At 41.1% G+C, this 27,304-nt stretch overlaps 1 protein-coding gene and 1 pseudogene across 3 annotated transcripts in view; one reads left to right on the top strand and one right to left on the bottom strand.

Annotated features, from left to right (window-relative positions):
• MCCC2 (methylcrotonyl-CoA carboxylase subunit 2) overlaps positions 1 to 27,304 on the bottom strand; it is a 76,567-nt gene that overhangs the window by 41,340 nt on the left and 7,923 nt on the right. For 2 of the 3 annotated variants that reach the window (XM_020915601.2, XM_020915618.2), the window contains exons 3-6: positions 17,451 to 17,535; positions 15,670 to 15,771; positions 11,998 to 12,125; positions 10,381 to 10,493 (exon numbers count right to left, since the gene is read on the bottom strand). In XM_020915601.2, the coding sequence (XP_020771260.2) occupies positions 10,381 to 10,493; positions 11,998 to 12,125; positions 15,670 to 15,771; positions 17,451 to 17,535 (428 nt within the window). The remainder of the gene's footprint in view (positions 1 to 10,380; positions 10,494 to 11,997; positions 12,126 to 15,669; positions 15,772 to 17,450; positions 17,536 to 27,304) is intronic. The other variant, XM_020915609.2, reaches the window with a different exon arrangement.
• Positions 18,841 to 19,384, top strand: LOC110152077 (large ribosomal subunit protein eL21-like; annotated as a pseudogene).

Below are 27,304 nucleotides of genomic sequence, written 5' to 3'. Positions count from 1 at the left end.
CACTCCAGTATTCTTGCCTGGAGAATCCCATGGACAAAGGAGCCTGGTGGGCTTCAGTCCATGGTATTGCAAAGAGTCGGACACAACAGAGCACATAGTGCTCGCTATCAAAATGCACATATATATATATATATATATATATATATATGCACATATATAACATAACTGCAATTACAACAGTGATTGCTTTATGCAGTAAAATACAAAAAAAAAAGATTGTTTTTAATAATCCATCTAAGCTAACATCTTAAATACAATAAATAATAAAACATGGGATTTTCCAGATGGCGCAGTGGTAAAAGAATCTGCCTGCCAATGATTAAAACACAGGAAACAGAACCACTTTATAGCCATAAAGAGTTTCACTCTTTTAATAAATTACTTGGTAGGCAAATAAATGTGTTGGAATGTAAATAATCCTATATTGTCTCTAATCCCAAGTGGCATAGAGTTTAGTAAGGGAAATTAGTCAGGATATGTCTAGATAAAAGGGATAAATGCTACTAGTAAGGCAAAGCACAAGAATTACGGGAGTTGGGTGCAGAAAAAGATTACTTCCAGTAAGGGATTCTTGGAAGCTTTCCCGGAAAAGGTGGCATCTAAGATGGACTTTGGAAAATGGGTTAGAGACAAAGCAATCCACTTAGATTAGGGGAAAGAGGGCTCGGTGGATCAGAGCAGAAACTCATGACCACAGTGCATATGAAAAACGGCGAACAGTTCAGACTCACGGCAGTTTACAGTGCATGAGCCATAAAGCTAGCAAGTTAGGTTGGAACCAGATCACAGGAGGTCTTCAGTGTCAGGCTACAAAGTTTGCCTGAAAAAAGGGAACAAGACAAAAAATAAACCTGTAGTCATGTGTAATTTCACTGTGTGGTCACAACATATTTGATTTTGGTTATACTTAAATGGCCTAATGGCTTTCCCTACTTTCTTCAATTTAAGTCTGAATTTGGCAATAAGGAGTTCATGATCTGAGCCATCGTCAGCTCCCAGTCTTGCTGACTGTACAGAGCTTCTCCATATTCAGCTGCAAAGAATAGAATCAATCTGATTTCAGTGGTGACCATCTGGTGATGTCCACGTGCAGAGTCGTCTCTTGTGCTGTTGGAAGACGGTGTTTGCTATGACAAGTGCGTTCTCTTGGTAAAACTGTTAGCTTTTGCCCTGCTTCATTTTATACTCTAAAACCAAACTCACTTGTTAATCCAGGTATCTCTTGATTTCCTACTTTTGCATTCCAGTCCCCTATGATGAAAATGACATTTTTTTTTTGGGGGGGGGGTGTTAATTCTAGAAGGTCTTGTAGGTCTTTAAAGAACCATTCAACTTCAGCTTCTTCAACATTAGTGGTTGGGGCATAGACTTGGATTACTGTGATATTGAATGATTTGCCTTGGAAACAAACAGAGATCATCCTGTTGTTTTTGAGATTACACCCAAGTACTGCATTTCAGACTCCTCTGTCGACTATGAGGGCTATTCCACTTCTTCTAAGGGATTCTTACCCACAGTAGTAGATATAATGGTCATCTGAATTAAATTCTCCCATTCCAGTCCATTTTAGTTTGCTGATTCCTAAAATGTCAATGTTCACTCTTGCCATCTCCTGTTGGACCGTTTCCAATTTACCTTGATTCATGGACCTAACATTCCAGGTTCCTATGCCATTATTGTTCTTTACACTATTGGACTTTACTTTCACCACCAGACACACTCACAACTGGGCACTGTTTCCACTTTGGCAGAAGCAGAAGATATTAAGAAGAGGTGGCAAGAATACACAGGAGAACTATACAAAACAGATCTTCACATTCCAGATAACCATGATGGTGTGATCAGTCACACCATCCTGGAGTGTCAAGAGCCAGATATCCTGGAGTGTGAAGTCAAGTGGGCCTTAGGAAGCATCACTACAAACAAAGCTAGTGGAGGTGATGGAATTTCAGTTGAGCTATTTCAAATCCTAAAAGATGATGCTGTGAAAGTGCTACACACAATATGCCAGTAAATTTGGAAAACTCAACAGTGGCCACAGAACTGGAAAAAGTGAGCTTTCATTCCATCCCAAAGAAAAGCAATGCCAAAGAATGCTCAAACTACCGCACAATTGCACTCATCTCACACGCTAGTAAAGTAATACTCAAAATTCTCCAAGTCAGGCTTCAACAGTACATGAACTGAGAACTTCCAGATGTTCAAGCTGGATTTAGAAAAGGCAGAGGAACAAAAGATCAAATTGTCAACATCCACTGGATCAAAGAAAAAGTGAAAGAATTCCAGAAAAACATCTACTTCTGCTTCACTGACTTCGCCAAAGCCTTTGACTGTGTTGATCACAGCAAACAGGACAATTCTTAAAGAGATGGAAATACCAGACCATCTTACCTACATCCTGAAAAATCTGTATGCAGGTCAAGAAGCAACAGTTAGAACTGGACATGGAACAATAGACTGGTTCCAAATTGGGAAAGGAGTAAGTCAAGGCTATGTATTGTCACCCTGCTTATTTAACTTATATGCAGAGTACATCATGCAAAATGCCAGGCTGGATGAAGCACAAACTGGAATCAAGATTACCGGGAGAAATATCAATAACCTCAGATATGCAGATGACACCACCCTTATGGTAGAAAGTGAAGAGTAACTAAAGAACCTCTTGATGAAAGTGAAAGAGGAGAGTGAAAAAGCTGGCTTAAAACTCAACATTCAAAACAATAAGATGTGGCATCTGGTCCCATCATTTCATGGCAAATAGATGAGGAAACAATGGAAACAGTGACAGATTTTATTTTCTTGGGCTCCAAAATCAGTGCAGAAGGTGACTGCAGCCATGAAATTAAAAGATGCTTGCTCCTTGGAAGAAAAGCTATGACAAACCTAGAGAGTATGTTAAAAAGCAGAAACACTTCTTTGTCAACAAAGGTCTGTGTAGTCAAAGCTATGGTTTTTCCAGTAGTCATGTATGGATGCGAGAGTTGGACCATAAGAAAGGCTGAGCACCGGAGGATTCAATGCTTTTGAACTGTGGTGTTGAAGAAGACTTGAGAGTCCCTTGGACTGCAAGAAGATGAAACTAGTCAATCCTAAAGGAAATCAGTCCTGAATGTTCATTGGAAGGATGGACGCTGAAGCTGAAGCACCAGTACTTTGGCCACCTGATGCCAAGAGCTGACTCATTAGAAAAGACCCTGATGCTGGGAAAGACTGAAGCCATGAGGAGAAGGGGACGGCCGAGTGCGAGATAGTTGGATGGCATCACCGACTCAATGGACATGAGTTTGCACAAGCTCCGGATGGTGAAGGACAAGGAAGCCTGGCGTGCTGCAGTCCACGGGATCACAAAGAGTCGGACACAACTGAGTGACTGAACAACAACATTTGTATATAGACAGAAAAGGCCTGAACTTCCTACGGTAAAGGCAGTAGGTAATGTGTTGATTATCTGCCTAGCATCAAAGGAGTACCTAGGGGTACAAAAAAAAGATTTACTTAAAGGGATTAAGCAGGGGTAAAAGCAAAGAAGAGTCAAGGCTGACATCAGTGTTTCAATTGTAGGGAAAAGAGCAGGAAGAAAGCACCATCAGCAGCACACAGAACACCGGTGAAGGGACATAAATCAGCAGGGAGAGCTCAGTGCACAATGTCTAGATGGAGCCTAGGGTACCAGCAGGATCATTCAAACAACAGAACCTTAAGGGTAAATAAGTGGGGGTGGAGGGCAGACATGTCATAAAATTTTATACACCACTAAGGACAAGCTCTCAGGTGGGGCAGGAGGATTACATGAAGAGAGGGGGAGGAGGAAACCAGTGGCCTAAGGAGAACTTCTTCCGTGGTGGCTCAGTCAGTAAAGAAACTGCCTGCAACGAGGGAGACCCATGTTCAATCCCTGGGCCAGGAGAGATCCCCTGGATAAGGACATGGCAATCCACTCCAGTGTTCTTTCCTGGAGAATCCCATGGGCAGAGCAGCCTGGCGGGTCACGTGGGGACCCACAGTCCATGCGGTCACCAAGAGTGGGACACAACTGAGCAACTAACACACACACACACAAGCAGAGCTTCAGGAAAGGGGAAATGACAAAACCAACAGTCTGCGGGGTCTCCAGAAGGCCAAGGTTAGTGGGGACCTCTGAGGGCAGCAAGGTTTGTAGGAGACTAAGCAGTCAGGAATGAAGACACTGGGCCAAACCTTAAGAAGTCTGGTAACCCAGGGAGGAAAAGTTTCATGGAACAGCAGAAGTTAGAAAAGGTCCTTTTCTTTTGGCCTCATTTTTGGGGGTACTTGTTCCTTTGAAAAAAAAAGAAGGGGAAGTCAACATGATAGAACAGTGCTCACAAATATCTTGACTTTTTCAGTAAAGCTCAAAGCAATAGCTTCAGTACAGATAACCAATTTAGCACTCATATATTGGGGAAAAGGTTAGAAGAGGCACCATAGATGTTAGTGTATGATAACAATTAAATTTTTTTTAATTCAACAAGGTTCATAGAATATAGGGGAACTTCCCTGGTGGTCCACTGGCTAAGACTCCGTGCTTCTAACACAGGGGGCCTGTATTAGATCCCTGGTCAGGGAACCAGATTCCATATGCCACAACTGAAAGATCCTACATGCTGCAACTAAGACCCAGCACAGTCAAATAAACAAATATTTACTAAAAAAAAAAAAAAAAAAGAATAGAGGAAGGCAAACCTTAACCGCAAACATCCTACTGGGGTGAAATACAAAAAACAAATGTTTCAAGAAGCAGAGCTCAGTTGAGGAAATACTGATGTTAACATTTTTAGGAAATACGGAACTTCCTGGTGGTCCAGTGGTTAAGACTGTACCTGCCAATAGAGGGAGCGTGGGTTTGATCCTGCTCCGGAAAGATTTCACATGCCATGGATCAGCTAAGCCCATGCATCACAACTCCTGAGTCCGCAGTCTAGAGCCTGTGCTCCACAAGAAAGGCCACGGCAGTGAGAGGCCCTGGCCTGGCACAGTCCAGCTAGGGAGCAGTCCCCACTCACCACAACTAGAGAAAGCCCACACGGCAATGAAGACCCAGTCCAGTCAAAAATAAATAAACAAATAAAATTTTAAAAACATTTTAGGAAACAAAAATTAAATAGGCAAACTGAAGGCATTCAGCCAAATGCCTCAGACATACTAGATAAGCAGATAATTGTTTATTAAAAACATAGAAGAACACTTTTAATTTTAAGGAGACTCAGTTTTTAAAACACTCTTTAAGCTTCAGGTTCCACAGGAGCAGAGACTCTACCTAGTTTTACTCATCAGTGTAGGGCCTGGCTTATAGCAGCTTCTCCATAAATATTTGCTAGATGTTGGTTGACGTATTATGTGGTTTCTACAGAAGCTACATGAACCGAAAGCCAGAGCACAGAAGCATGCAAGGTGGCAGAAGTCTACAGTGGGTTGAATGTCCACACTCAAATCTCTGGAACCTGTGAATGTGACCTTACTGGGGGGGAAGGGGGTGGGGGGAGGTCTTTGCAGATGTAATTAAGTTAAGGATCTTGAGATAAGATCATTCTGGATTACCCAGGGGTAATCCAGTGACAAGAGACCTTATAAGGAGGAGATGGGACGCAGAGGAGAAGCCCATGTGAAGACAGACAGAGACTGGAGTTATGCGGCCACAAGCCAAGGCTACGCCTGGAGCCATCGGAACTCAAGGAGACGAACAGTCTTTCTTAGAGCCTTGGGAAGCAGCGCGGCCCTGGTGCTAGCTTGATTTCAGACACCTAGCATCCAGAAATTTCTCCTAAAAGACAAAAGATCACAATAAGAATTTCTTACCAGATACTGGATGGAAGGGCTGACTGTGCAAAAGTGAAAAAAGCTGAAGTTTCTGTTTAGATAAACAAAGCATAGAGATAGGCAAGGTTGTTACATAACAGTAATCTGCGAAGTCACTTAGTTGTGTCTGACTCTTTGCGACCCCATGGACTGTAGCCCACCAGGCTCCTCTGTCCACGGAATTTTCTAGGCAAGAATACTGGAGTGGATTGCCATTTCCTCCTCCAGGGGAATCTTCCCGACCCGAGGGATTGAACTTGCATCTCTAGGTCTCCTGCATTGGCAGGAGGGTTCTTTACCACCAGCGCTACCTGGGAAGCTCACATAACAGAAACAGTAAAATACAGAATAAAAATAACAATACATTACATTGGTAGAATATAAAGAAGAGATATAATAATTGCAGGTGATGACTAATTAATTAGAGTATTAATAAAAACACTAAAAACTTAAGAAATTCAATAACAACAACAAAAAAAGACCTAAAGGAATGGCAGCAGTATTATTAAATATTTCAAACATACAAAAAAGATTAGAATAAAATAAATATTCTTTACCTAATACCCAGTCTCAATAAATCTTGACATTTGGCTAAATTTACTTCTGAATTTTTTTAAAAGAATAAAATATTTCAGATACAGTTGAAGGCTCTACAGACCTCCTACTAGCCTTTTTCTCCTCCCTCCCACCTCAAAAGTAACCACTGTTCTAAAGGTGAGAGTTTCTTTCCCATGTACCTGTTTAGACACAAATAATAGATTATTTGATATATTTAACATTTGCATACAGAGCAACTGGTTATACATTTACTTTTTTTTAACCCAACATATTCTTTGAGACTTATTTCTGTTGACACATACAATTCTAGTTTGTTCATTTTATTTTTTATTTATTTATTTTTAATTGGAGGATACTTGCTTTACAATATTGTGATGGTTTCTGCAATACATCAACATGAATCAGGCATAGGTATACATATGTTCTTTCCTTTTTGAACCTCCTACCCCATCCCACCCCTCTAGGTTGTCACAGAGCACCAGATTTCAGCTCCCTACATCATACAACAAATTTTCAGTGGCTATCTGATTTTATACATGGTCATGTATATGTTTCAATGCTACTCTCTCAATTTGTCCCACCCTCTCCTTTCCCCACTGTGTCCACAAGTATGTTCTCTATATCTGCATCTCCATCGCTGTCTTGCTGATAGGTTCATCAGTACCACCTTTCTAGATTCCATATATATATATATATATGTTAATATATGATATTTGTCTTTCTCTTTCTGACTTACTTCACTCTGTATAATAGGTTCTAGGTTCATCTACCTCATTAAAACTAACTCAAATGCATTCCTTTTTATGGCAGAGTAATATTTCACTGTATATATGCACCACAACTTCTTTATATATTCATCTGTCGATGGACATCTAGGTTGCTTCCATTTTCTAGCTATTGTAAATAGTGCTGCAATGAACACTGGAGTACATATGCATTTTTCAATTATGGTTTTCTCAGGGTATATATGCCCAGTAGTGGGATGGCTGGTAGTTTTATTCCTGTTGTTTTTTTTTTTTTTTTAAGAAATCTCTATACTATTCACCATAGCAGCTATATTAATTTGCATTCCCACCAACAGTGCAAGAGGGTTCCCTTTTCTCCACACCCTCTCCAGCATTTATTGTCTGTAGATATGTTGATGATGGCCATTCTAAGCAGTGTGAGGTGATCTCTTATTATAGTTTTGATTTGCATTTCTTTAATAATGAGTGATACTGAGTATCTCTTCCTGTGTTTATTAGCCATCTGTATGTCTTCTTTGGAGAAATATCTGTTTAGGTCTTCTGTCCACTTTTTGATTGGGTTGTTTGTTTTTCTGCTATTGAGTTGTATGAGCTGTTCATATATTTTAGAAATTAATGCTTTGTCAGTTGTTTCATTTGCTATTATTTTCTCCCATTCTGCGGGCTGTATTTTCACTTTTTTTATAGTTTCTTTCACTGTGCAAAAGCTTTTAAGTTTAATTAGTTCCCACTTGTTTATTTTTGTTTTTATTTCCATTACTTTGGGAAGTGGGTCATAGAGGGTCTTGATGTGATTTATGTCAGAGTGTTCTTCTGCCTATGCTTTCCTCTAAGAGTTTTCCAGTTTCTGGCCTTGCATTTAGGTCTTTAATCCATAGTTCATTCATTTTAACAGCTGAATATTATAACTCTCCCATGAATGGTCATTTACTGTGTTCTTTAACTTTTATTATAAAAAATAATGCTACAAGTAACATTCTTATGCATGGCTCCTCATACAGATATTAGAATTTTTCCAGAGTATCATCCTAAAAAAGCAATGACTCAGTGTCCTTCCTTTTTAAAAACTCGTTTCCTTTGGAATTAACCTTTACTACACCATAACAATATTCCCATGTTTAGTAGATGAATCTGACTAGGCTTTCTGTGGAAAAAGAATACACAATTAGTCAATAGTGTATTGATTATCCTTTGTCTCTTTATCCAGTTATGTTTTTCTTTATAGAACTTATCCCAGTTTGAAATTACCATGTACTTGAGATCGGTTCAAGACGGCAGAGTGCAAGGACATGTGCTCATCTTCTCCTGTCAGTGCAACAAAATCACAACTAGCTGCTGAATAACCATCAACAGGAAGACATTGGAACCCACCAAAAAAAGATATCCCACATCCAAGGACAAAGGAGAAGCTGCAATGAAATGGTAGGAAGGGCACAATCACCATAAAATCAAATGCTATACTTGCTGGGTGGGTGACCCACAAACTGGAGAACAATAATACCAAAGATGTTGTTGCACAGTTGTGAAGGTTCTACACCCCACATCAGGCTCTCCAGCCTGGGATCTTGCCAAGGGACTGGGAATCACCAGGGAATCTGACTTTGAAGGCCAGCGGGACTTGATTACAGGACCTCCACAGGACTGGGGGAAACAGAAACAAAACGATGTGTGCACCAGGACCAGGGAAAAGGAACACTGCCCCTACAGCAGACTGAGTCAGACCTACCGTGAGTGTCTGAGGGCCTCCCACAGACGCGTGGGTGGGCAGTGGCCTGCTACGGGGAGAAGGGCACTGGTAGCAGCAGTCCTGGGAGACGGGTCTCAGCATCCGTTCTCTTGGAGGACGCCAACAGCCCTATCACAGAGCCTCAAGGGGCTTCCCAGGTGGTGCTAGTGGTAAAAGCCCACCTGTCTATGCAGGAGATAAAAGAGACACCGTTTTGACCCCTGGGTGGAAGATCTCCTGGAGGAGGAAATGGCAACCCACTCGAGCACTCTTGCCTGGAGAATCTCACGGACAGAGGAGCCTGGCAGGCTACAGTCCATAGGCTTGCAAAGAGTCGGATATGACTAAAGTGACTTAGCACACACAGCACAGGGCCTCTAGACTCTAGGACTTGGTCAGTCTCAAGCCAAACAACTAACAGGGAGGGAGCACAGCCCCACCCACCAGCAGACAATTGTATTAAAGTTTTACTGAGCATGGCCCTGCCCACCAGAGAAAGAGAGACAGTTTTGCTCATAGCCAGTCCCTCCCATCAGGAAGCTTGTATAAGCCTCTTAGCCTCACCCACAGAGGGCAGACAGAAGAAATAAGAACTGCAATCCTAGCAGCCTCAGAATTAATACCACAACCACAGAAGCTAACCAAAATGAAAAAAAATGGGATTATGTCCCAGATGAAGGAACAAGATAAATCCCCAGAAAAACAACGAAACAAAGTAGAGACAAGCAGCCTCCCAGAAAAAGAATTCAGAATAATGATACTGAAGATGATACAGGATCTTGAAACAAGAATGGAGAAGATGCAAGAAATGTTTCCAAAGACCTAGAAGAACTAAAGAACAGAGATGAACAACATACTAGAAGGAATCAATAGCAGAATAACTGAGACAGAAGAATGGATAAGTGACCTGAAGACAGAATGGTAGAAATCAATGCTGCAAAACAGAATATAGAAAAAAGAATGAAAATAAATGAAGACAACCTAAGAGACCTCTGGGACAACATTGAATGCACCAATATTCGTATCATAGGGGTCCCAGAAGAAGAGAAAGCAAAAGAACCTGAGGAAATATTCGAAGAGATAATAGCTGAAAACTTCCCCAACATGGAAAAGGAAATAGTCAACCAAGTCCAAGAAGCACAGAGTCCCAAGAAGGATAAGCCAAAGGAGAAACACACCAAGACATAGTAATAAATGGACAAAAACTAAAGACAAAGATAAAATATTAAAAGCAACAAGGGAAAAAAGACAGACAACATACAAGGGAAATCTCATAAGGTTATCAGTTGATTTCTTGAAGACTAAATTGTGTATTAAATTCTCTTTTGGAACTTCCCTGGCATTCTAGTGGTTTGGATTCCATGTTCTCACTGCCAAGGGCCTGGGTTCAATCCCCAGTCAAGGAACTAAGACCCCATAAGCTGCATGGCATAGCCAAAAAAAAGTAAAATTCTCTTTTAAGTCATCTCAAAATACCTGGTTAACAAAGATATTTGATGCAAAAAGCAAATATTCTTCTCATTAATAAGAAATTACCTGTGTAATGCCTTTAGAAGACATAACTGCCTGATTGTAGAATATGCGGCCAAAGTGATCTCGATCTGGAAATACCTCTGCTTGTCGAGGTAAATTTGCCCCTCCTGAGTCAACTGAAGACAGGGGAAATAACAGATATAAGTACATGTCAATGAACAAAACATCCTATACACAGGAAGACTTGTCTCAATGATAATAGCACCAGTTCTTAATTACATTCACAAAAAAATTTGCTCTATCTTTCCAAACTCTTCTGCAGCCTCTTTCTCCAATCCTCCCACAGAGCCCCCTAAATTGTACTGCTTTCTTCAAACATATTAGGCTCTCCTACCCCTATGCAAAATTCTACTTGAAATATTTAGGACATTCTCTGCTTTGAGGACAGCCCCAGAAATTGCAAAAAATCCTTAACTAGTTCAGCTGAAAATGGATCTCTCTCTCTCTCTTTTAAAACAATCCAAACATCATCTACCAAATTCATGGGATAGTTTTATCACATGTCGCCTTCTGTTTCTCTTTTTACTGTAGATAACAGTGGCGGATAAGAATGTCAGCTGAGTTCAAAACAGAATTTCATTACTTCACAGCTGTGTGACCACGGAAATATTTCTGAGCCATTCTATGCCTCAGTTTCCCCACCTGTGAAATGAAGGTACCAGCAGTGTACCATAGGGTGGTTATCAGGATGACATGAAATAGTATCTGAAAAGCACTTAGTTCAGCACATACTGTGAGTGTACGGAGTCAACATTACAGAAAGCTAGCTAGTCTTATACCTATCAGTATGAGTTTTCTATTGATGTTTAATACATTATATCCTGTCTCCAATTCACTATGAGGAAGACAGACAACATGACACCCTTAACTGTGTTCCCTACAGTGTTGGGAACAACAGTTGCAAGCTGTGGGGTCCCATTTGTTGTTTTCTATATGCGCAAAGCAGTTCACACTCTAAGTCAATCAGATAAATTCACTTTCATAGGAAAAAGAAATCTCATCTGTACCTGTTCAAATATTCACAGAAATGAACAACAGATACTGGTGTTTTTACAAACTAAGCTAATATCCAGGAAGTGCCCATTTTAAACTGCTTTGCTTTTATGTTCTTTTAAAAATATCCTTAGCTTAAATTATTAATGTATTTTAATTCCAAATATAAATTTACTTTCACTGAAAATTAAATTTCTTTAAATTATGTTTGCCCAAATTATGTACATACTCGAGCATTTAACCTAGTACCTGACACTCAAGAGACTCATAAATATTAGCTATTATTTTTTCATAGTTTGAATCCATTATGATAAATAGAAAAACAAAAATATATAGAAGAAAAAAAATACCACTCATGTAGAGGAAAAAATAGCACACCCCAAAATAGTGTCAGGGATTCCTCCTCAGTGATGTTATAATGGGTAGTTCTATTTACTTTTTCTCCCAGGGGTTTTAACAAAGAATAAGTATTTCTTTTGAAATTATGAGAGAAACCAATAGTGATTCTTGAAATGCCCATTGATAATGTCATATATATATGTATACACATATATACACACATCCTTCTAAACCACCCTTAACTTCTCTAGCTGAACAACTGTTTGCTTTACAATTCTTATAACTTGCCCAAGTAAATGCAGGGAAGTCTGTTTTGCATCGCGATTTCTTGTGCTCGTAAGTGTTTCTTCACAGTCACTGGGTAGTAGGTACCTCCTTTGACTGTGGCATCATTGGCAACAATCATGCATTCTATTCTGAAAGGCAGAAATTTCAATGGAGAGAGAATATGAGAGATTTTTTAAAAGTAAAGACCAACTGCATCTCATTATAAGACACTCCCAATACAACCTGGCAATTTCCAGTATTAACACATATCACTAATGATAGCCATTAGTAGGCAATCTTATGGTATAGGAACTTTAATCACTGTTCACATATTCATTTATATAAAATGAACCACTTTTAATTAGTTTACAAACTCATATCTAATTTTTTTAAAGAATCATCACCCCACATTAGCAGAGAAAAACTAACAACCTAAGCCACATTTTGCAATGTTCTTTGAATGAAACAGTCCTAACATTATAAGACAACAAACAACAACAAATCCAAGTCTCGAGATGAGAAAATCCCTCATGATAAACTTCAGAATTTCCTTTTAGGAAGGTAATTTTCAAAAAGGAAAACTGAGCCATCAAAAGTATTTATGTTTCATATTTTCAAAAGTTCTTCATGTTACTGCCATATGCTTTTCTATAAAAGTAAAAGAAGTTAAAAATACAACATTTATCCTGCCTAAAGTAACAATAGGTACAAATTTTAAAATAGTATTTTTGAAAGCACATACTATAATGAGTCACCAAAACCAGTTTGTCAGGTACCACGGCCCACAAGCAACTGGCAAGAAGCAGGAAAGTGAATGAAGAGGCCAGCAGAGAGCCTGCTGAGTGCTGCCAGGAAAACTGAAGACGAGAGAACAGTGTGGTCTTCACAAAATTTAATCTTCTTTATATTTATGATGTTTTCTTACCTCACTTTATATTCTCTAGAATTCTAAAAAATAACTTACTTAGCTCTTGTTGAACATGAACTAGAGAACAGCAACTGAGCCCACGACCTTAGGTAATGTTAAATTTCTTTTATTAGGGTATGTGGTTTCTCTCCTCTGAGCATCAGTTTTATTCACTAGGTTATAGCAAGCATTTTCCCACATTATAATTAACATTTTACAGAGCGGGAAGTACATTTTTCATGACTTTAATATTAAACAAATCACTTCAAAAGGAATTGAGGCTCTTGGCAGGTCACTGGGCCTCACACCTCCAGTGTGTGGTCACTCTTCCCTTTCCTGGGGGCACTGCATTAGAAAAACTTAAGAAGTTCTGGTGCAGCAAAGAGCCCAGGCTATGAAGTCAGGCAAAGGGAGGCTGAAATTCTGACTCTTGTCACTTGCCTCTATCAACCTTGGATATGGGACATTACTAGTAACTTTTACTAGTCTTATGGAAACATCATAGGACTTCCCTTGTGGTCCAGTGGTTTAAAACCCATCTTCCAATGCAGGGGACGTTGGTTCGATCCCTGGCCCGGGAGGATTCCACATGCCTCAGGGTAACTAAATTCGTGTGCCACAACTACTGACCCGTGCTCTGGGGCATGCGAAGCACAACTGCTGAGCCCTAGTGCCACAACGACTAAAGCCTGCACATCCTAGAGACTGTGTTCAACACACAGTCTTATTGCGAGAGCCCATCACAATAAGAAACCTGTGCATCACACCTGGAAAAATCACCCCCGCTCACTGCAACTAGAGAAAGAGCACGTGCAGCAATGAGACCTAGGGCCACGCCCCCCCAAAAAAACAAGACAAAAACCAGGCACATTACAGAACGAGAAGTAAAATAAGTCCACAAAACACTGTATTAGAGACTTCTCTGGTGGTCCAGTGGTTACAAAGCCGTGCCTCCACTGCGTGGGGCATGGATCTCACTGTGGGGAAGTGAGATCCCTCATGCCGCAAGGCACGGCTACAACGAAAACACACACATTGCATTAGACACCTATTGATTTTGCCTATCCAGCAAAAATATCTATTCTGTTGGCAACAAAATTAAACTTTCTTTCAGAAACTGCCTGTTCTCTATTTTTAATCCATGTGGTTCTAGCAGGACTGACCCCAAAGTCCATCCACCTTCAGAGGTGAGCACATGGACCAGGCCTTTCTACTCAGTGTCCGTCTGGTGGGCTCAGTGACGGGCCCTGGTCCTAGGCCTGTGCCCTCAGGAGGTCGTCTCTTACTGCAGCTGCTAAGCTTTTAGCGCAGAAACTGGGGAAGTCCACAGTCCTCTCTGCCTCAAGGCTTAAACAGACTGCCTAGGAACAAATCCAAAAACCAGCCTGGTGGCCTGGTGATGCTGTTTGAGCTCCTAGATCTGGCTTGGCCCAAAATCAGTTAAGAGTCAACAAATCTTTTTTTGTTTAAACTAGTTTAAACATCTATCATCTGCTAAAGAAAGGGTGCTAACCATATTCAACCATATGATTATGTAAGAAAGGTCACTTTAATTATAGTGAAGTATTTCTTTAGATGTTTTGAATAAGTGAATTATTTTCCAGTCATACTATCCAACACCAGAGCAGCTCAGGAAAAAGATAAAATCTGTCTGGTCTTGGCCCCTGCCTCCATGGAATCTTGTGAGCTAAAGTACATACACTCAATATTGAGCCCTGGCTACTGATGTTCATAGAGAGCCTCAGAGAATGAGTGTCTGATAAGAGCACTGATTACAAAGTTTAAAATCTTCAGTGGAATGAAGCAAGGCTGTGTTCTGGTCCCTACCCCTCTATCTCTCTGATTTATCACTGGGGCATCAGGTTTAGGAATTAAAGAAGGAAGAAAGAAAGAAGCAACAATGGTGAACGACTATAGTCACACCTCCTGTGAAGGCACAAATCAAGGGGTGAAGATGGAGGAACACACACACGTAAACCAGAATCCGAGTCAAAAGCAATTGTATCAGGCTGCCTGATCTCAAAGTCAAGTTTTGCCAGTGGCTTGATCTTTGGCAAGTTATTTTAACACTCTAAGGCAGTTTCCTTACCTGCAGAATGGTGATGGTTATAACAGCACCCCTTCTCACAGGATTGTGGTAAAGATTAAGACAACTAGGCAGTGGGAAGTGTTTATTGCAGTACAAGGAACGGTGACTGCGTGTGAGATCAGTGTGAGATCATACAAAAATACATGCAAACAAATGTAGTATCCAGCGATCAAGATGCCCTAAGTCTATGGTGGTTCTCAAAGGTTAACACTGGAGAATCCGGAGAGCTTGTTTAAATGCTGATTTCGGGGCTCCACTCCCTGAATATGACTTAGTACTTTTGGGGAAGACCTGACCATTGACACTTCTAACAAGTTCTCACGTGAGGCTGATGTCCCCTGGGGACCACACTCTGAGAACTACTCTTCTAAGACGGCGGTTTTTTGCTCTAGATGTGCAAGAGATCACCTGCAGAGCCTTGGAAAACTACCCACGCCAAGTCCAAACCCTGGAGATTCTGATTAAGTATGAAGGTTTGGGTTGGGTCCCCAGGATCACTGCTTGGGGTTTTTCCCTTCAATTTCCATCCCTGAAGCTCCACAGATGAATCTAACACATCTGGGTAGGAAGCCTCAGATCTAAATAATATCACTAGCATGACACTCACATACTCTCGTGCAAAGCGGTGAGAGCTGGCTGCCCTGCCCTGTCGGCCTGCTTCCTGACCCATGGGGCTGAGCACGGTCAGAATACTCACCCTGACACTCTCCCAATGCCTGTAATAACGCCGCCTGCAGGGACCTCCTCATCACCATACAACTGGTAACCTGCAAACTGTGATAATTCCAGGAATGGAGACCTGAACAGAAGAAAGAATGCTGCCTGAATTCATGTTTTCTTTTTTAAAATCATATTTTAATAGTTACACATGGAAAAGGAAACGATTTTTTTTTCTTAATGGGGCAACATTTCAAATATGTGTGTTGGATATAAAGTCTATAAAAGGAAGAATGTCTAAAACAAAGTCTAGTGTGAACACTTTGGGGATTGATACAACACAGCCACACAAAGGAACACATTTATCTTTGAAGATACTGTACAGATGTATGTATTGGTATAGAAAGAGGGCAGCACCTAACACTTACAGAGCACTTAACCACGTGCCCGCCTCTCTCCTAGGAGCTTCAGAAACACTCACTCATTCAGTCCTCAGAACTACCTTCTGCTATGGATCCCACTAGGATCCCCACTGACTTTGAGGAAACTGAAACACAGCAATGAGGTCAGTTGTCTGAGGTCACTCAACTACTAGAACGTGGCAGAGCTGAGTTTAATAAGCTCTTTAATAAGGGACCAAGCTCCTAACCACTGTTTTTATCCTCTCACTTAAATGTTCAAGATACATTAAGGGTGGTGGGGGAGGGGGAGAAGGGAGTTATAAAACACAAGATTCCATTTTTCTAAAACAAACAAACAAGTGTGTCTGACCCACGTTTGCATGAAAATAGTGTACGTGTTAACGGCATATACACTAGTGTGTTAATGCACACTAGGTGTTAACGGTGTTTGTCTCCAGGCTGGGCACGTGTGTGCATGTCCGCAGAAACGATACTTCTGAATCTTCATTTCTCTAACTGGTCCTGGTCCTTCCACCCTCAAGCCACATAGGCTACTCACACCCGTGGCCAGAATAACTTTTTAAAACATAAGTCAGGTAAGTCCTACCAAGTCTCCTTGTTTCTTTCAGAGTAAAAGTCCAAACTCTTACACTGACCCACAAATGCGTTATGAATTTGACCCCATCTTCTGCTATTCCCCACTTCACTGAACCTCCGCTCCCATGAGACAGCCTCCCCGGCCCTTCGGCATATCAGCATCTGTGACCCACTCCCAGCTCTCGGCACAGAAGCCTCGCACTGGCCGCTCCGTCTGCCTGTAACCCTCTCTCCCCAAATACATACGGCCCATCTCTCTCCACTCCTTCCAGTCTTTGTTCAAATGTCACCCCTCAGCGAGGCTGATCCTAACCACCTCATTTGAAACTGCAAGTTGATCTTCATCTTTCTCTCTTGTAATGCTGGTCTACCTTTTCTTTTTCTGTCCCATGACACGTATCACCTTCCAACATACTATGTAATTTATGACATTTACCAAGTATTTTCTGTCTCCTCCTGCTCCCATGTAAGTCCCAGCAGGGCAAGGAACTTGGTCTGCTTTGTTCAGTGATGGCATCGCTAGCACCCAGAAAAGCACCTGACATATCGCAGCCTCACAACAACCACTTGTTGCTGAAGCTTAGGTAAGAACCAGAATTTAAAACCATTTATTTCACAAAGCTTTCTAAGATGGGAATTTCCTGGTGGTCCAATGGCTAGGATTCTGCACCTCACTGCCAAGGGTCTGGGTTCCATCCCTGGTTGGGGAACCAAGATCCTGAGAGCCGCACAGCACAGCCAAAAAAGAAAAAAAAAAAAAAAACACTAAGAAAGCACCATGGAACAGAGGATACCCTGAGCCAACGTCTGGATATGTACCAACCCTGGGTCTATAAGATTGTCAACTCTTTCTCTGGGTAACAGTTTTCCTCTTGATATGTGGCGTGCTCTGGCTTTCTCATCACCTCCTGTGATAAAAAACATGATAGATGAGACGAATTCAATATAAGGTCTCCATTCAACTGAATACCAGAAAAACATATAATACTTAGTCCAAAATACAGTACTTAAAAAAAAAATTTAACATATCCTATGAAAAACAGGTAATTTTTCAGATCATTCAAACTGGAATTAAAAAAAAAATCAACCCATTCTCAAGCCCATAGTATATTATACATTTTCTAAATTCAGCAGTAATTACTTAAGGAAATAATGCAGTATGTTTCTCTGCATGTCACATACTGCAAATACTGTCTCATCTCCACCACACTTATTACACCTATTACAAATATCTAGCACTGCACTATATGCTCTATGAAATTTGAAATGTTTCTAACATCATCTGTCCCAGGTAAAAGGCATTTTCTGACTTCCATAATATACACAACAAATCTTAGCTAAAGGTGCCACTCTATGAGCGTGCTAAGTCGCTTCAGTCACGTCCGACTCTTTGCGACGCCATGGACTATGTATGGCCTGCCAGGCTCCTAGTTCCATGGGATTCTCCAGGCAAGAACACTGGAGTGGGCTGCCATTTCCTCCTCCACGGGATCTTCCTGATCCAGGGATCGAAACTGAGTCTCTCATGTCTCCTGCATCGGCAGGCGGGTGCTTTACCACTAGCGCCACCTGGGAAACCAAGGTGCCACTAGTGACCCGTAACTTTTAAGGCCCTCAAACAGAGAGCTGAACACATTATATAATAATTAAAACATCCCCTTTGGGGACTTGCCTGAGGTCCGTGGTTAAGACTTTGTGCTTCCACTGCAGGGGGCATAAGTTGGATTCCTGGTTGGGGGAACTAAGACTGTACATGCCACAGTAGTGGGGCCAAAAAGAAAAAAAAGCCCCCTCTTGTTACTATCCTGACTCAGAGATTGTCTTCAGTGTTTCCTGACTTTGCCCCAGACAACAGGAACTTACAATGACTGAAGAGTTCTCTGGGGTAACCAACCCGATGAGGCTGCTTGAGGTGAGGGGTGCAGCGAGCCTCACCCAGCCTGACACCTGCCAGACTCAGTACCTGGGGAATAGCCACACCCTACCCTCAGCCAATCACAGCAATCAATCAGAACAGACCATCGTATTGCAGCTTAACATCTTTACCTTCCTAAGGGAAAAGATGCTGCCTAAGAGTTTCATCTTAATAAACTCCTTGTCCACTGAAATGTTCAGCTATTTTTAAAAATGATTTGGTTTTTTAGGTGAGAAAATACATTCATACAGATTTCAAAGAAGCCTCCAAGTAGCTTTTTCGGCCGGAACCACCATCTTCCAGTAATTCGCCAAAATGACCAACACAAAGGGAAAGAGGAGGGGCGCCCGCTACCTGTTCTCTAGGCCTTTTAGAAAACATCGAGCTGTTCCTCTGGCCACATACATGCGAATCTACAAGAAGGGTGATATTGTAGGTATCAAGGGAATGGGTACCGTTCAAAAAGGAATGCCCCACAAATGTTACCATGGCAAAACTGGGAGAGTCTACAATGTTACCCAGCATGCTGTTGGCATCATTGTAAACAAACAAGTTAAGGGCAAGATACTTGCCAAGAGAATTAATGTGGGTATCGAACATATTAAGCACTCTAAGAGCCGAGATAGCTTCCTAAAACGTGTGAAGGAAAATGATTAGAAAAAGAAGGAAGCCAAAGAGAAAGGGACTTGGGTTCAGCTGAAGCGCCAGCCTGCTCCACCCAGAGAAGCACACTTTGTGAGGACCAATGGAAAGGAACCTGAACTGTGGAACCCATTCCCTATGAATTCATGGCCTGAAGGGTGTAAAAATAAAGACCTGGACTGTACAAATGTTTCTCTTAATTGAGTAGAGGTGTTGTGTCCAAATTCAGTGGGTGATGTCTTTTCAAATTTAGTGTTTTTTCTTCCTTAAAGATGTAAGATAGTTTGTTGTTCAGTATGCTCCATTTTTTAATAAATTGAATTTTTTTTTTATTAGTTGGAGGCTAATTACTTTAGACATATTATTTTAAAAAAAAAGAAGCCTCCAAGTAGCACAACCTTATTTTCATTTTTTTAATTTTTTAATTTAATTTTTAAATTTTTAAAATTTTTACTATTTTTAAATTATTTTTTAATTTTTATTTTTATTACACAACCTTATTTTCAAATCAAGACTCTCCTGTATCTAAGGGGATGTTTTATTTTTTTCTGAAGAGGTAGAGGGCACATTTTTAAGACTAAGCCTGCCTTAAGGTAACCAAGAAGAACATATCATACATCTAATCTTTTAAAAAGAAAATAATTCCTCCAGTTCCATTCTTATTTCTCAAGATTACTTTGGCTATTCAAGGTTTTTTGTATTTCCATACAAATTGAGAAATCATTTGTTCTAGTTCTGTGAAAAATACCATTGGTAGCGTAATAGGGATTGCATTGAATCTATAGATTGCTTTGGGTAGAATAGCCATTTTGACAATATTGATTCTTCCAATCCATGAACATGGTATGTTTCTCCATCTGTTTGTGTCCTCTTTGATTTCTTTCATCAGTGTTTTATAGTTTTCTATGTATAGGTCTTTTGTTTCTTTAGGTAGATATACTCCTAAGTATTTTATTATTTTTGTTGCAATGGTGAATTGTATTGTTTCCTTAATTTCTCTTTCTGTTTTCTCATTGTTAGTGTATAGGAATGCAAGGGATTTCTGTGTGTTAATTTTATATCCTGCAACTTTACTATATTCATTGATGCATACACACCAAGGAAACCAGATCTGAAAGAGACACATGCACCCCAATGTTCATCGCAGCACTGTTTATAATAGCCAGGACATGGAAGCAACCTAGATGCCCATCAGCAGATGAATGGATGAGGAAGCTGTGGTACATATACACCATGGAATACTACTCAGCCATTAAAAAGAATTCATTTGAATCAGTTCTAATGAGATGGATGAAACTGGAGCCCATTATACAGAGTGAACGTAAGCCAGAAAGATAAAGAACATTACAGCATACTAACACATATATATGGAATTTAGAAAGATGGTAACGATAACCCTACATGTAAAACAGAAAAAGAGACACAGATGTACAGAACAGACTTTTGGACTCTGTGGGAGAAGGCGAGGGTGGGATGTTTCGAAAGAACAGCATCAAAACACGTATATTATCTATAGTGAAACAGATCACCAGCCCAGGTTGGATGCATGAGACAAGTGCTTGGGCCTGGTGCACTGGGAAGACGCAGAGGGACTGGGTAGAGAGGGAGGTGGGAGGGGGGATTGGGATGGGGAATACATGTAAATCCATGGCTGATTCATGTCGATGTATGACAAAACCCACTACAATATTGTAAAGTAATTAGCCTCCAACTAATAAAAATAAATGAAAATAAATAAATAAAAAGAAAATAATTCTGGAAGAGAAAGACTTACAAGGTAGTGTGAATTAAGTCACAGGGCCCAGCCCCAGGGAATTCAGAGTTCCTAACTGAGGTATGTGTTGGGGTAGGAGAGAGGGGGGAGCAGAAGGGTGACAAAGGGCAGGAAACTTCTGAGAGTGACATTTTCATCATCACCTTGATGGAGAGACAGTTCCATGGGTATATACATATGTCAAAACTCATCAAACTGTACACTTTACATAATGCAGCTTATCGCATGCCAATTATACCTTAATAAAGCTGTTTAAAAATAAATATTAAATAAAAGTGAACCTAAGGCATTAAAAAGAAGACCAGGCTTGGGTGAAGGTCTTTGGGGAGCTGAGGGGCATAAGTGTCCACTCAGTGGCTGACAGGAAAAAGGCAGCAGGGGAGGGTGAGATGAAAAAGAGGTAAGAAAACAGATTTGTGGTTTGTTTGTTTTTAAGTACTTAGACCAATATTATTCTTAATTCTGCCTAAACTTTGACTTTGCTATTCAGAGTGAAGGAAAGTTACTTGGCTCAAAACAGCCTGGAGTTAAACTCCCCTCCGGGTCCTCCCCACCATTCTATGCAAAACAAAGAACTCTCTCACCCGAGGAAAAAATGGACATTAAGGTTGATTACGCCCAGCTCCCAGCAGGGTCCAGCCTCTGGCGGATCTCCAAAATTCCTTGCCCCAGCCGTTTAAGAGATAACTACTCCGAACAACCTTGGAGAAGAACAGGCCCCCTTAAGACAGTAGCTTTCCACATACATGCCTATATATACTGACTCTTTTCTTAGATAAGTGCAGCAGCTCACTAATCTGACCGCTGCCCCTTCTCACCTCATCAAAGGTGACCTGTTCCTGTAAAGTGCCGGTCTCATTCTTTTCCTAAACCTCGCCTTCTCTAACTCCCTTATGCTACACAGAGCATCTAGTGAATTCAGATTTTATTAGGAAAAATCACAAAGAGTGCTATCCTTGATACAAATTCTCAGGTCACAGAATTCACATAGACCACAAAAAGACAGCATGTCACAGCACCTTAGTTTTCTAAACATTACTCTTAAAGATTTTTGCATTAATTATCTCCACCCCCACAGATTCAGAGCCGGAAAAGCCATGTTTTCCTTCAATCTCATTTACCATATTGCACTGATTCTAAAACACACATTTTGTTCACATTTAACACTCCTAAAATCAGGAAGCATTTTACAGGTTATAGCATCTTTTCGTTGCTGTCACCAGGGGGCAGTCGAGACATAGCAGTCGGCCTCCGCATGCTCAGCACAAATGCTTAACTGTGGTCACTTCAATGATGCTATATGCACTGCTGGAGCTACAGACATGCAGTTTAACTTCCACTCCAAAGTGTTTTTAAAACTACACAAACTCCTTAAACAACAAAGTCCTACTGTATGGTACAAAGAACTATATTCAACATCCTGTAATAAACCATAATTGAGAATATGAAAAATGTGCATATATGTATAATTGAATCACTTTGCTATACAGCAGAAATTAACATGACATTGTAAATCAACTATTAATAAAATAATATTTTAAAAAACCTACATAAGCCTTATCTTAAGGTCATTAAGAGGCCCTTGTTTCAACCACCAGAAACTTTGCATTTTTCTATATCAATAAAGTTATTACCCAGTTTTAGAAAAACTAAGCACTTCTAAATCTATCAAAACACTTACAGGCCTTCAGTTAACTTGTTGACCAAAATACTTAAGGTCTGGCTAGCATAAATCACACAGCTGGGATAATCCTTGCTCCACCTATAGAAACAACTAAGCCGTGCCTAGCGATCCTATCAGAAAAGGCAATGGCAACCCACTCAGTGCTCTTGCCTGGAGAATCCCAGGGACGGCAGGGCCTGGTGGGCTGCCGCCTGTGGGGTCGCACAGAGTCGGACACGACTGAAGCGGCTTAGCAGCAGGTCCTATGTGCTATAAGTGCTAGGCGTCTAGCACTAGTCGAGCCGCCGCAGTCACGTCTGACTTCTTGCCACCCCATGGACTGCAGCCCACCAGGCTCCTCTGTCCGTGGAATTCTCCCAGCAGGAATACTGGAGTGGGTTGCCATGCCACCCTCCAGGGGATCTTCCCAACAGGGGGACAGAACCTGCGTCTCCCGCCTTGTAGGTGTATTCTTGACCGCTGAGCCACCAGGGGAGGCCCCTACACGCTCTATGGGATCCCAAGGGGAGAGCAAACATGGTGCCCTGAGAAGAAACCTGAAATAAAGGGAGCAGTGAGGAGGAAGGAAAGAAAACACAAAATGGAGCACAAGAATCCATTCATTACTGTCAACCTTTTTATTTATCACAAGTTCTCTTAGATGAAAACTTCAAGGGTTAACCTTCCAAGCAACTTGAAACACTGTCCCTTCCTCTTATCTGAAAATTATTTAGGAAATGTTAGGAATTCAAAACTCAGGATATCTACACATGAGGCCAACAGGCACATAAAAAGATGCTCAACATCAGTAATGATCAGAGAAAAGCAAAACCAAACTACAATGAACTGCCACCTCATACCATTCAGAACGGCCATCAGTAAAAAGTCTACACACAACAAATGCTAGAGAAGGTGTGGAGAAAACTCCTACACTGTTGGTGGGAATGTAAACTGGTACAGCCACTATGGAAAACACTATGGAGTTCCTCAAAAAACTAAAAATAGAGTTGCCACATGAACTAGCCATCTCACTCCTGGGCACATATCCAGACAAGATCATAATTCGAAAGATACATGCACCCCTCTGCTCATAGGAATGCTATTCACAACAGCCAAGAAATGGCAACAACCTGAATGTCCACAGACAGATGAATGAAGAAGATGTGATGTGTACATATATATGTACACATACACACATGTACACACAAGTGTACACATACATGTACACACATACACACAAATACACGTGTATATACACATGTACACATACACATACCAATACACACATACACATGTACACCCACGTACATGCACACACATAAACACGTATATACACATACACATGTACACATACACGTACACACATACACACACGTACACACACATACACACACACATGCACACACATACACATAATGGAGTACTACTCAGCCATAAGAGAGAATGAGATAATGCCATTTGCAGCAAAATGGATGGACCTACAGACTGCCTCACTAAGTGAAGTAAGTTAGACAAATACCATATGATATTACTTACATGCAGAATCTAAAATATGACACAAATGAACTTATCTATGAAATAAAAACTACTGCACAATTGCACTCATCTCACATGCTAGTAAAGTAATGCTCAAAATTCTCCAAGCCAGGCTTCGACAATATATGAACTGTAAACTACCAGATGTTCAAGCTGGATTTAGAAAAGGCAGAGGAACCAGACATCAAATTGCCAACATCCACTGGATCATGGGAAAAGCAAAAGAGTTCCAGAAAAACATCTATTTCTGCTTTATTGACTATACTAAAGCCTTTGAGTATGTGGATCATAGTAAACTGTGGAAAATACTGAAAGAGATGGGAATACCAGACTACCTGACCTGCCTCCTGAGAAACCTATATGCAGGTCAGGAAGCAACAGTTAGAACTGGACATGAAAAAAAAAAAAAAAAAGAACTGGACATGGACCAACAGACTGGTTCCAAATAGGAAAAGGAGTATGTCAAGGCTGTATATTGTCACCCTGCTTATTTAACTTATATGCAGAGAACATCATGAGAAATGCTGGGCTGGATGTAGCACAAGCTGTAATCAAGATTGCCAGGAGAAATATCAATAACCTCAGATATGCAGATGACACCACCCTTATAGTAGAAAGTGAAGAGTAACTAAAGAGCCTCTTGATCAAAGTGAAAGAGGAGAGTGAAAAAGTTGGCTTAAAGCTTAACATTCAGAAAACTAATATCATGGCATCTGGTCCCATCACTTCATGGCAAATAGATGGGGAAACAGTGGAAACAGTGACAGACTTTATTTTGGGGGGCTTCAAAATCACTGCAGATGGTGACTGCAGCCATGAAATTAAAAGACGCTTACTCCTTGAAAGAAAAGTTATGACCAACCTAGACAACATATTAAAAAGCAGACATTACTTTGCCAACAAAGGTCAAAGCTATGGTTTTTCCAGTAGTCACGTATGGATGTGAGAGTTGGACTATAAAGAAAGTTGAGCGCTGAAGAATTGATGCTTTTGAACTGTGATGCTGGAGAAGACTCTTGAGAGTCCCTTGGACTGCAAGATCCAACCAGTCCACCCTAAAGGAAATCAGGCTTGAACATTCATTGGAAGGACTGATGCTGAAGCTGAGACTCTAATACTTTGGACACCTGATGCAAAGAGCTGACTCATTTGTAAAGACCCTGATGCTGGGAAAGATTGAAGGTGGAAGGAGAAGGGGATGACAGAGGATGAGATGGTTGGATGGCATCACCAATTCAATTGACATGAGCTTGAGTAAACTCCGGGAGTTGGTGATGGACAGGGAAGCCTGGTGTGCTGCAGTCCATGGGGTCACAAATAGTCAGACACGACTGAGCGACTGAACTGAACTGATGAAACAAAAGCAAACTCATAGAGAATAGACTTGTAGTTGCCAAGAGGGAGAGGGGGGTCACAGAGGGATGGTCAGGGAGTTTGGGATTAGCAGATGTAAACTATTATATATAGGATAAACAAAAATATCCTACTGCATAGCACAGGGAACTATACTGAATATCCTGTGATAAACCATCATGGAAGAGAGTATGAACAAGAATCACTGAACTTTGCTATATAGCAGAAATTAACATAACACTGTAAATCAGCTATACTTCAATAAAATATATTTTTTAAAATGTGTCTTTAAAGGTATTACTGATATATATGTTATATAATAACATACGGCTTCGCAGATAGCACTAGTGGTAAAGAACCTGCCAGCCAATGCAGGAGATTTAAGAGATGTGGGTTTGATCCCTGGGTGGGTAACATACCCTGAAAGAGGGCATGGCAACCCACTCCAGTATTCTTGCCTACAGAATCCCACGGACCGAAGTGTATATAACTTTTACATTATATGTACCTGTGTAATATCCATTTTCCTGGCATAACAGTACTAACTCTAGGCAGCACTGTGAGGAAGGCTGTTTGTCCTTCCCTAGCTTCCCTCCCAAGGAGCCCTGCTCAGCGCTCTCCTCTCCTCTAGAACCAGACCGTCAGATGCTCAGGGCCTGCCATCCCCAGATGCTCAGGGCTGGCGGACTCCACTGCTTCTTAGTCACACCCACTAATCTTGCCATCCAAAGGGAGTAATTCATTCATCAGTTCTGCTCCCAACAAAACATACTTTCATTTCAGCAAGGGTTCTGATTCTTTTTCATGAGACAATGCCTTATTCCAAGATGACTTCAAGAGTATGATTCTAGTCATCTTTCTGAAATGCATACCAGCAGTATATCTTGCCTCTCAAATCATATCGAATAGACAAAAACTCATGTCATTTTTTAACACCATTTCCTCACACTTAGAACAGGCGTTCAGGAGTTACCTGGTCAAAAAGAATGACAAATGTCTGCTACCCCTGTTTTTACAACTCACCCTCCTATTTACACACCCCTCTCTTCCTGGAGAGAAATTAGGGTGGTCTGTTGTTGCTTAGTCATGAAGTCGTGTCCGACTCTTTGCAACCCCATGGACTGTAGCCCTCCAAGCTCCTCTGTCCATGGGATTTCTCAGGCAAGAATACTGGAGCGGGTTGCCATTTCTTTCTCCAGGGGATCTTCCCGACTCAGGGATAAAACCCTTGTCTCTTGCATTGCAGGTGGATTCTTTACCACTGAGCCACCAAGAAAGCCCAGGGTGGTCTGGAGACAGTGTAATTGACATCCTTTGCTTTTTGACTGCCTGCTTTCCTTTCCTCCTTTCCTGAAAACCATTGCCACGCCATGAAGTTTCAGGAGCTGCCAGCTGCACACTGTCTTGGAGTCCTGGTGGACATGGGTCCAGGCTGGCACTGTACGTACCACACCCCACTGGATACAGTGACTGGGTCAGGAAGAGAACATGGGACCCCAGAGAACCCATCACAGTTTTCCAAATTGGAGTGAAAGGATAACTAGATCTTTCCTTCAGATTGTAAACTGATTGTTTACAATTTACTTCAGATTGTTGCTGGCCTCCAAGCAACCTAGTTCCCCACCTCGTGGAGAAAGAGAATGTGGTCCAACACACATGCACATCCTGAAATGAGAGAAAATGGGCAGAGAAAGTAAGTCCTGGAAGGCTTGGAGTCCCCCAGTCCATTCCGCACTTCCTTTCCATGGTTTGGTGGTTGGCTTCTGGATTAAACAAGTTTGATTTGGATCTTTG

This window comes from Odocoileus virginianus, chromosome 14, assembly GCF_023699985.2.
Source record: "Odocoileus virginianus isolate 20LAN1187 ecotype Illinois chromosome 14, Ovbor_1.2, whole genome shotgun sequence".
Classification (NCBI taxonomy): Eukaryota; Metazoa; Chordata; class Mammalia; order Artiodactyla; family Cervidae; genus Odocoileus; species Odocoileus virginianus.
Note: the sequence above shows the minus strand (reverse complement) of the source record. Positions and strands in the feature narration are given on the sequence as shown.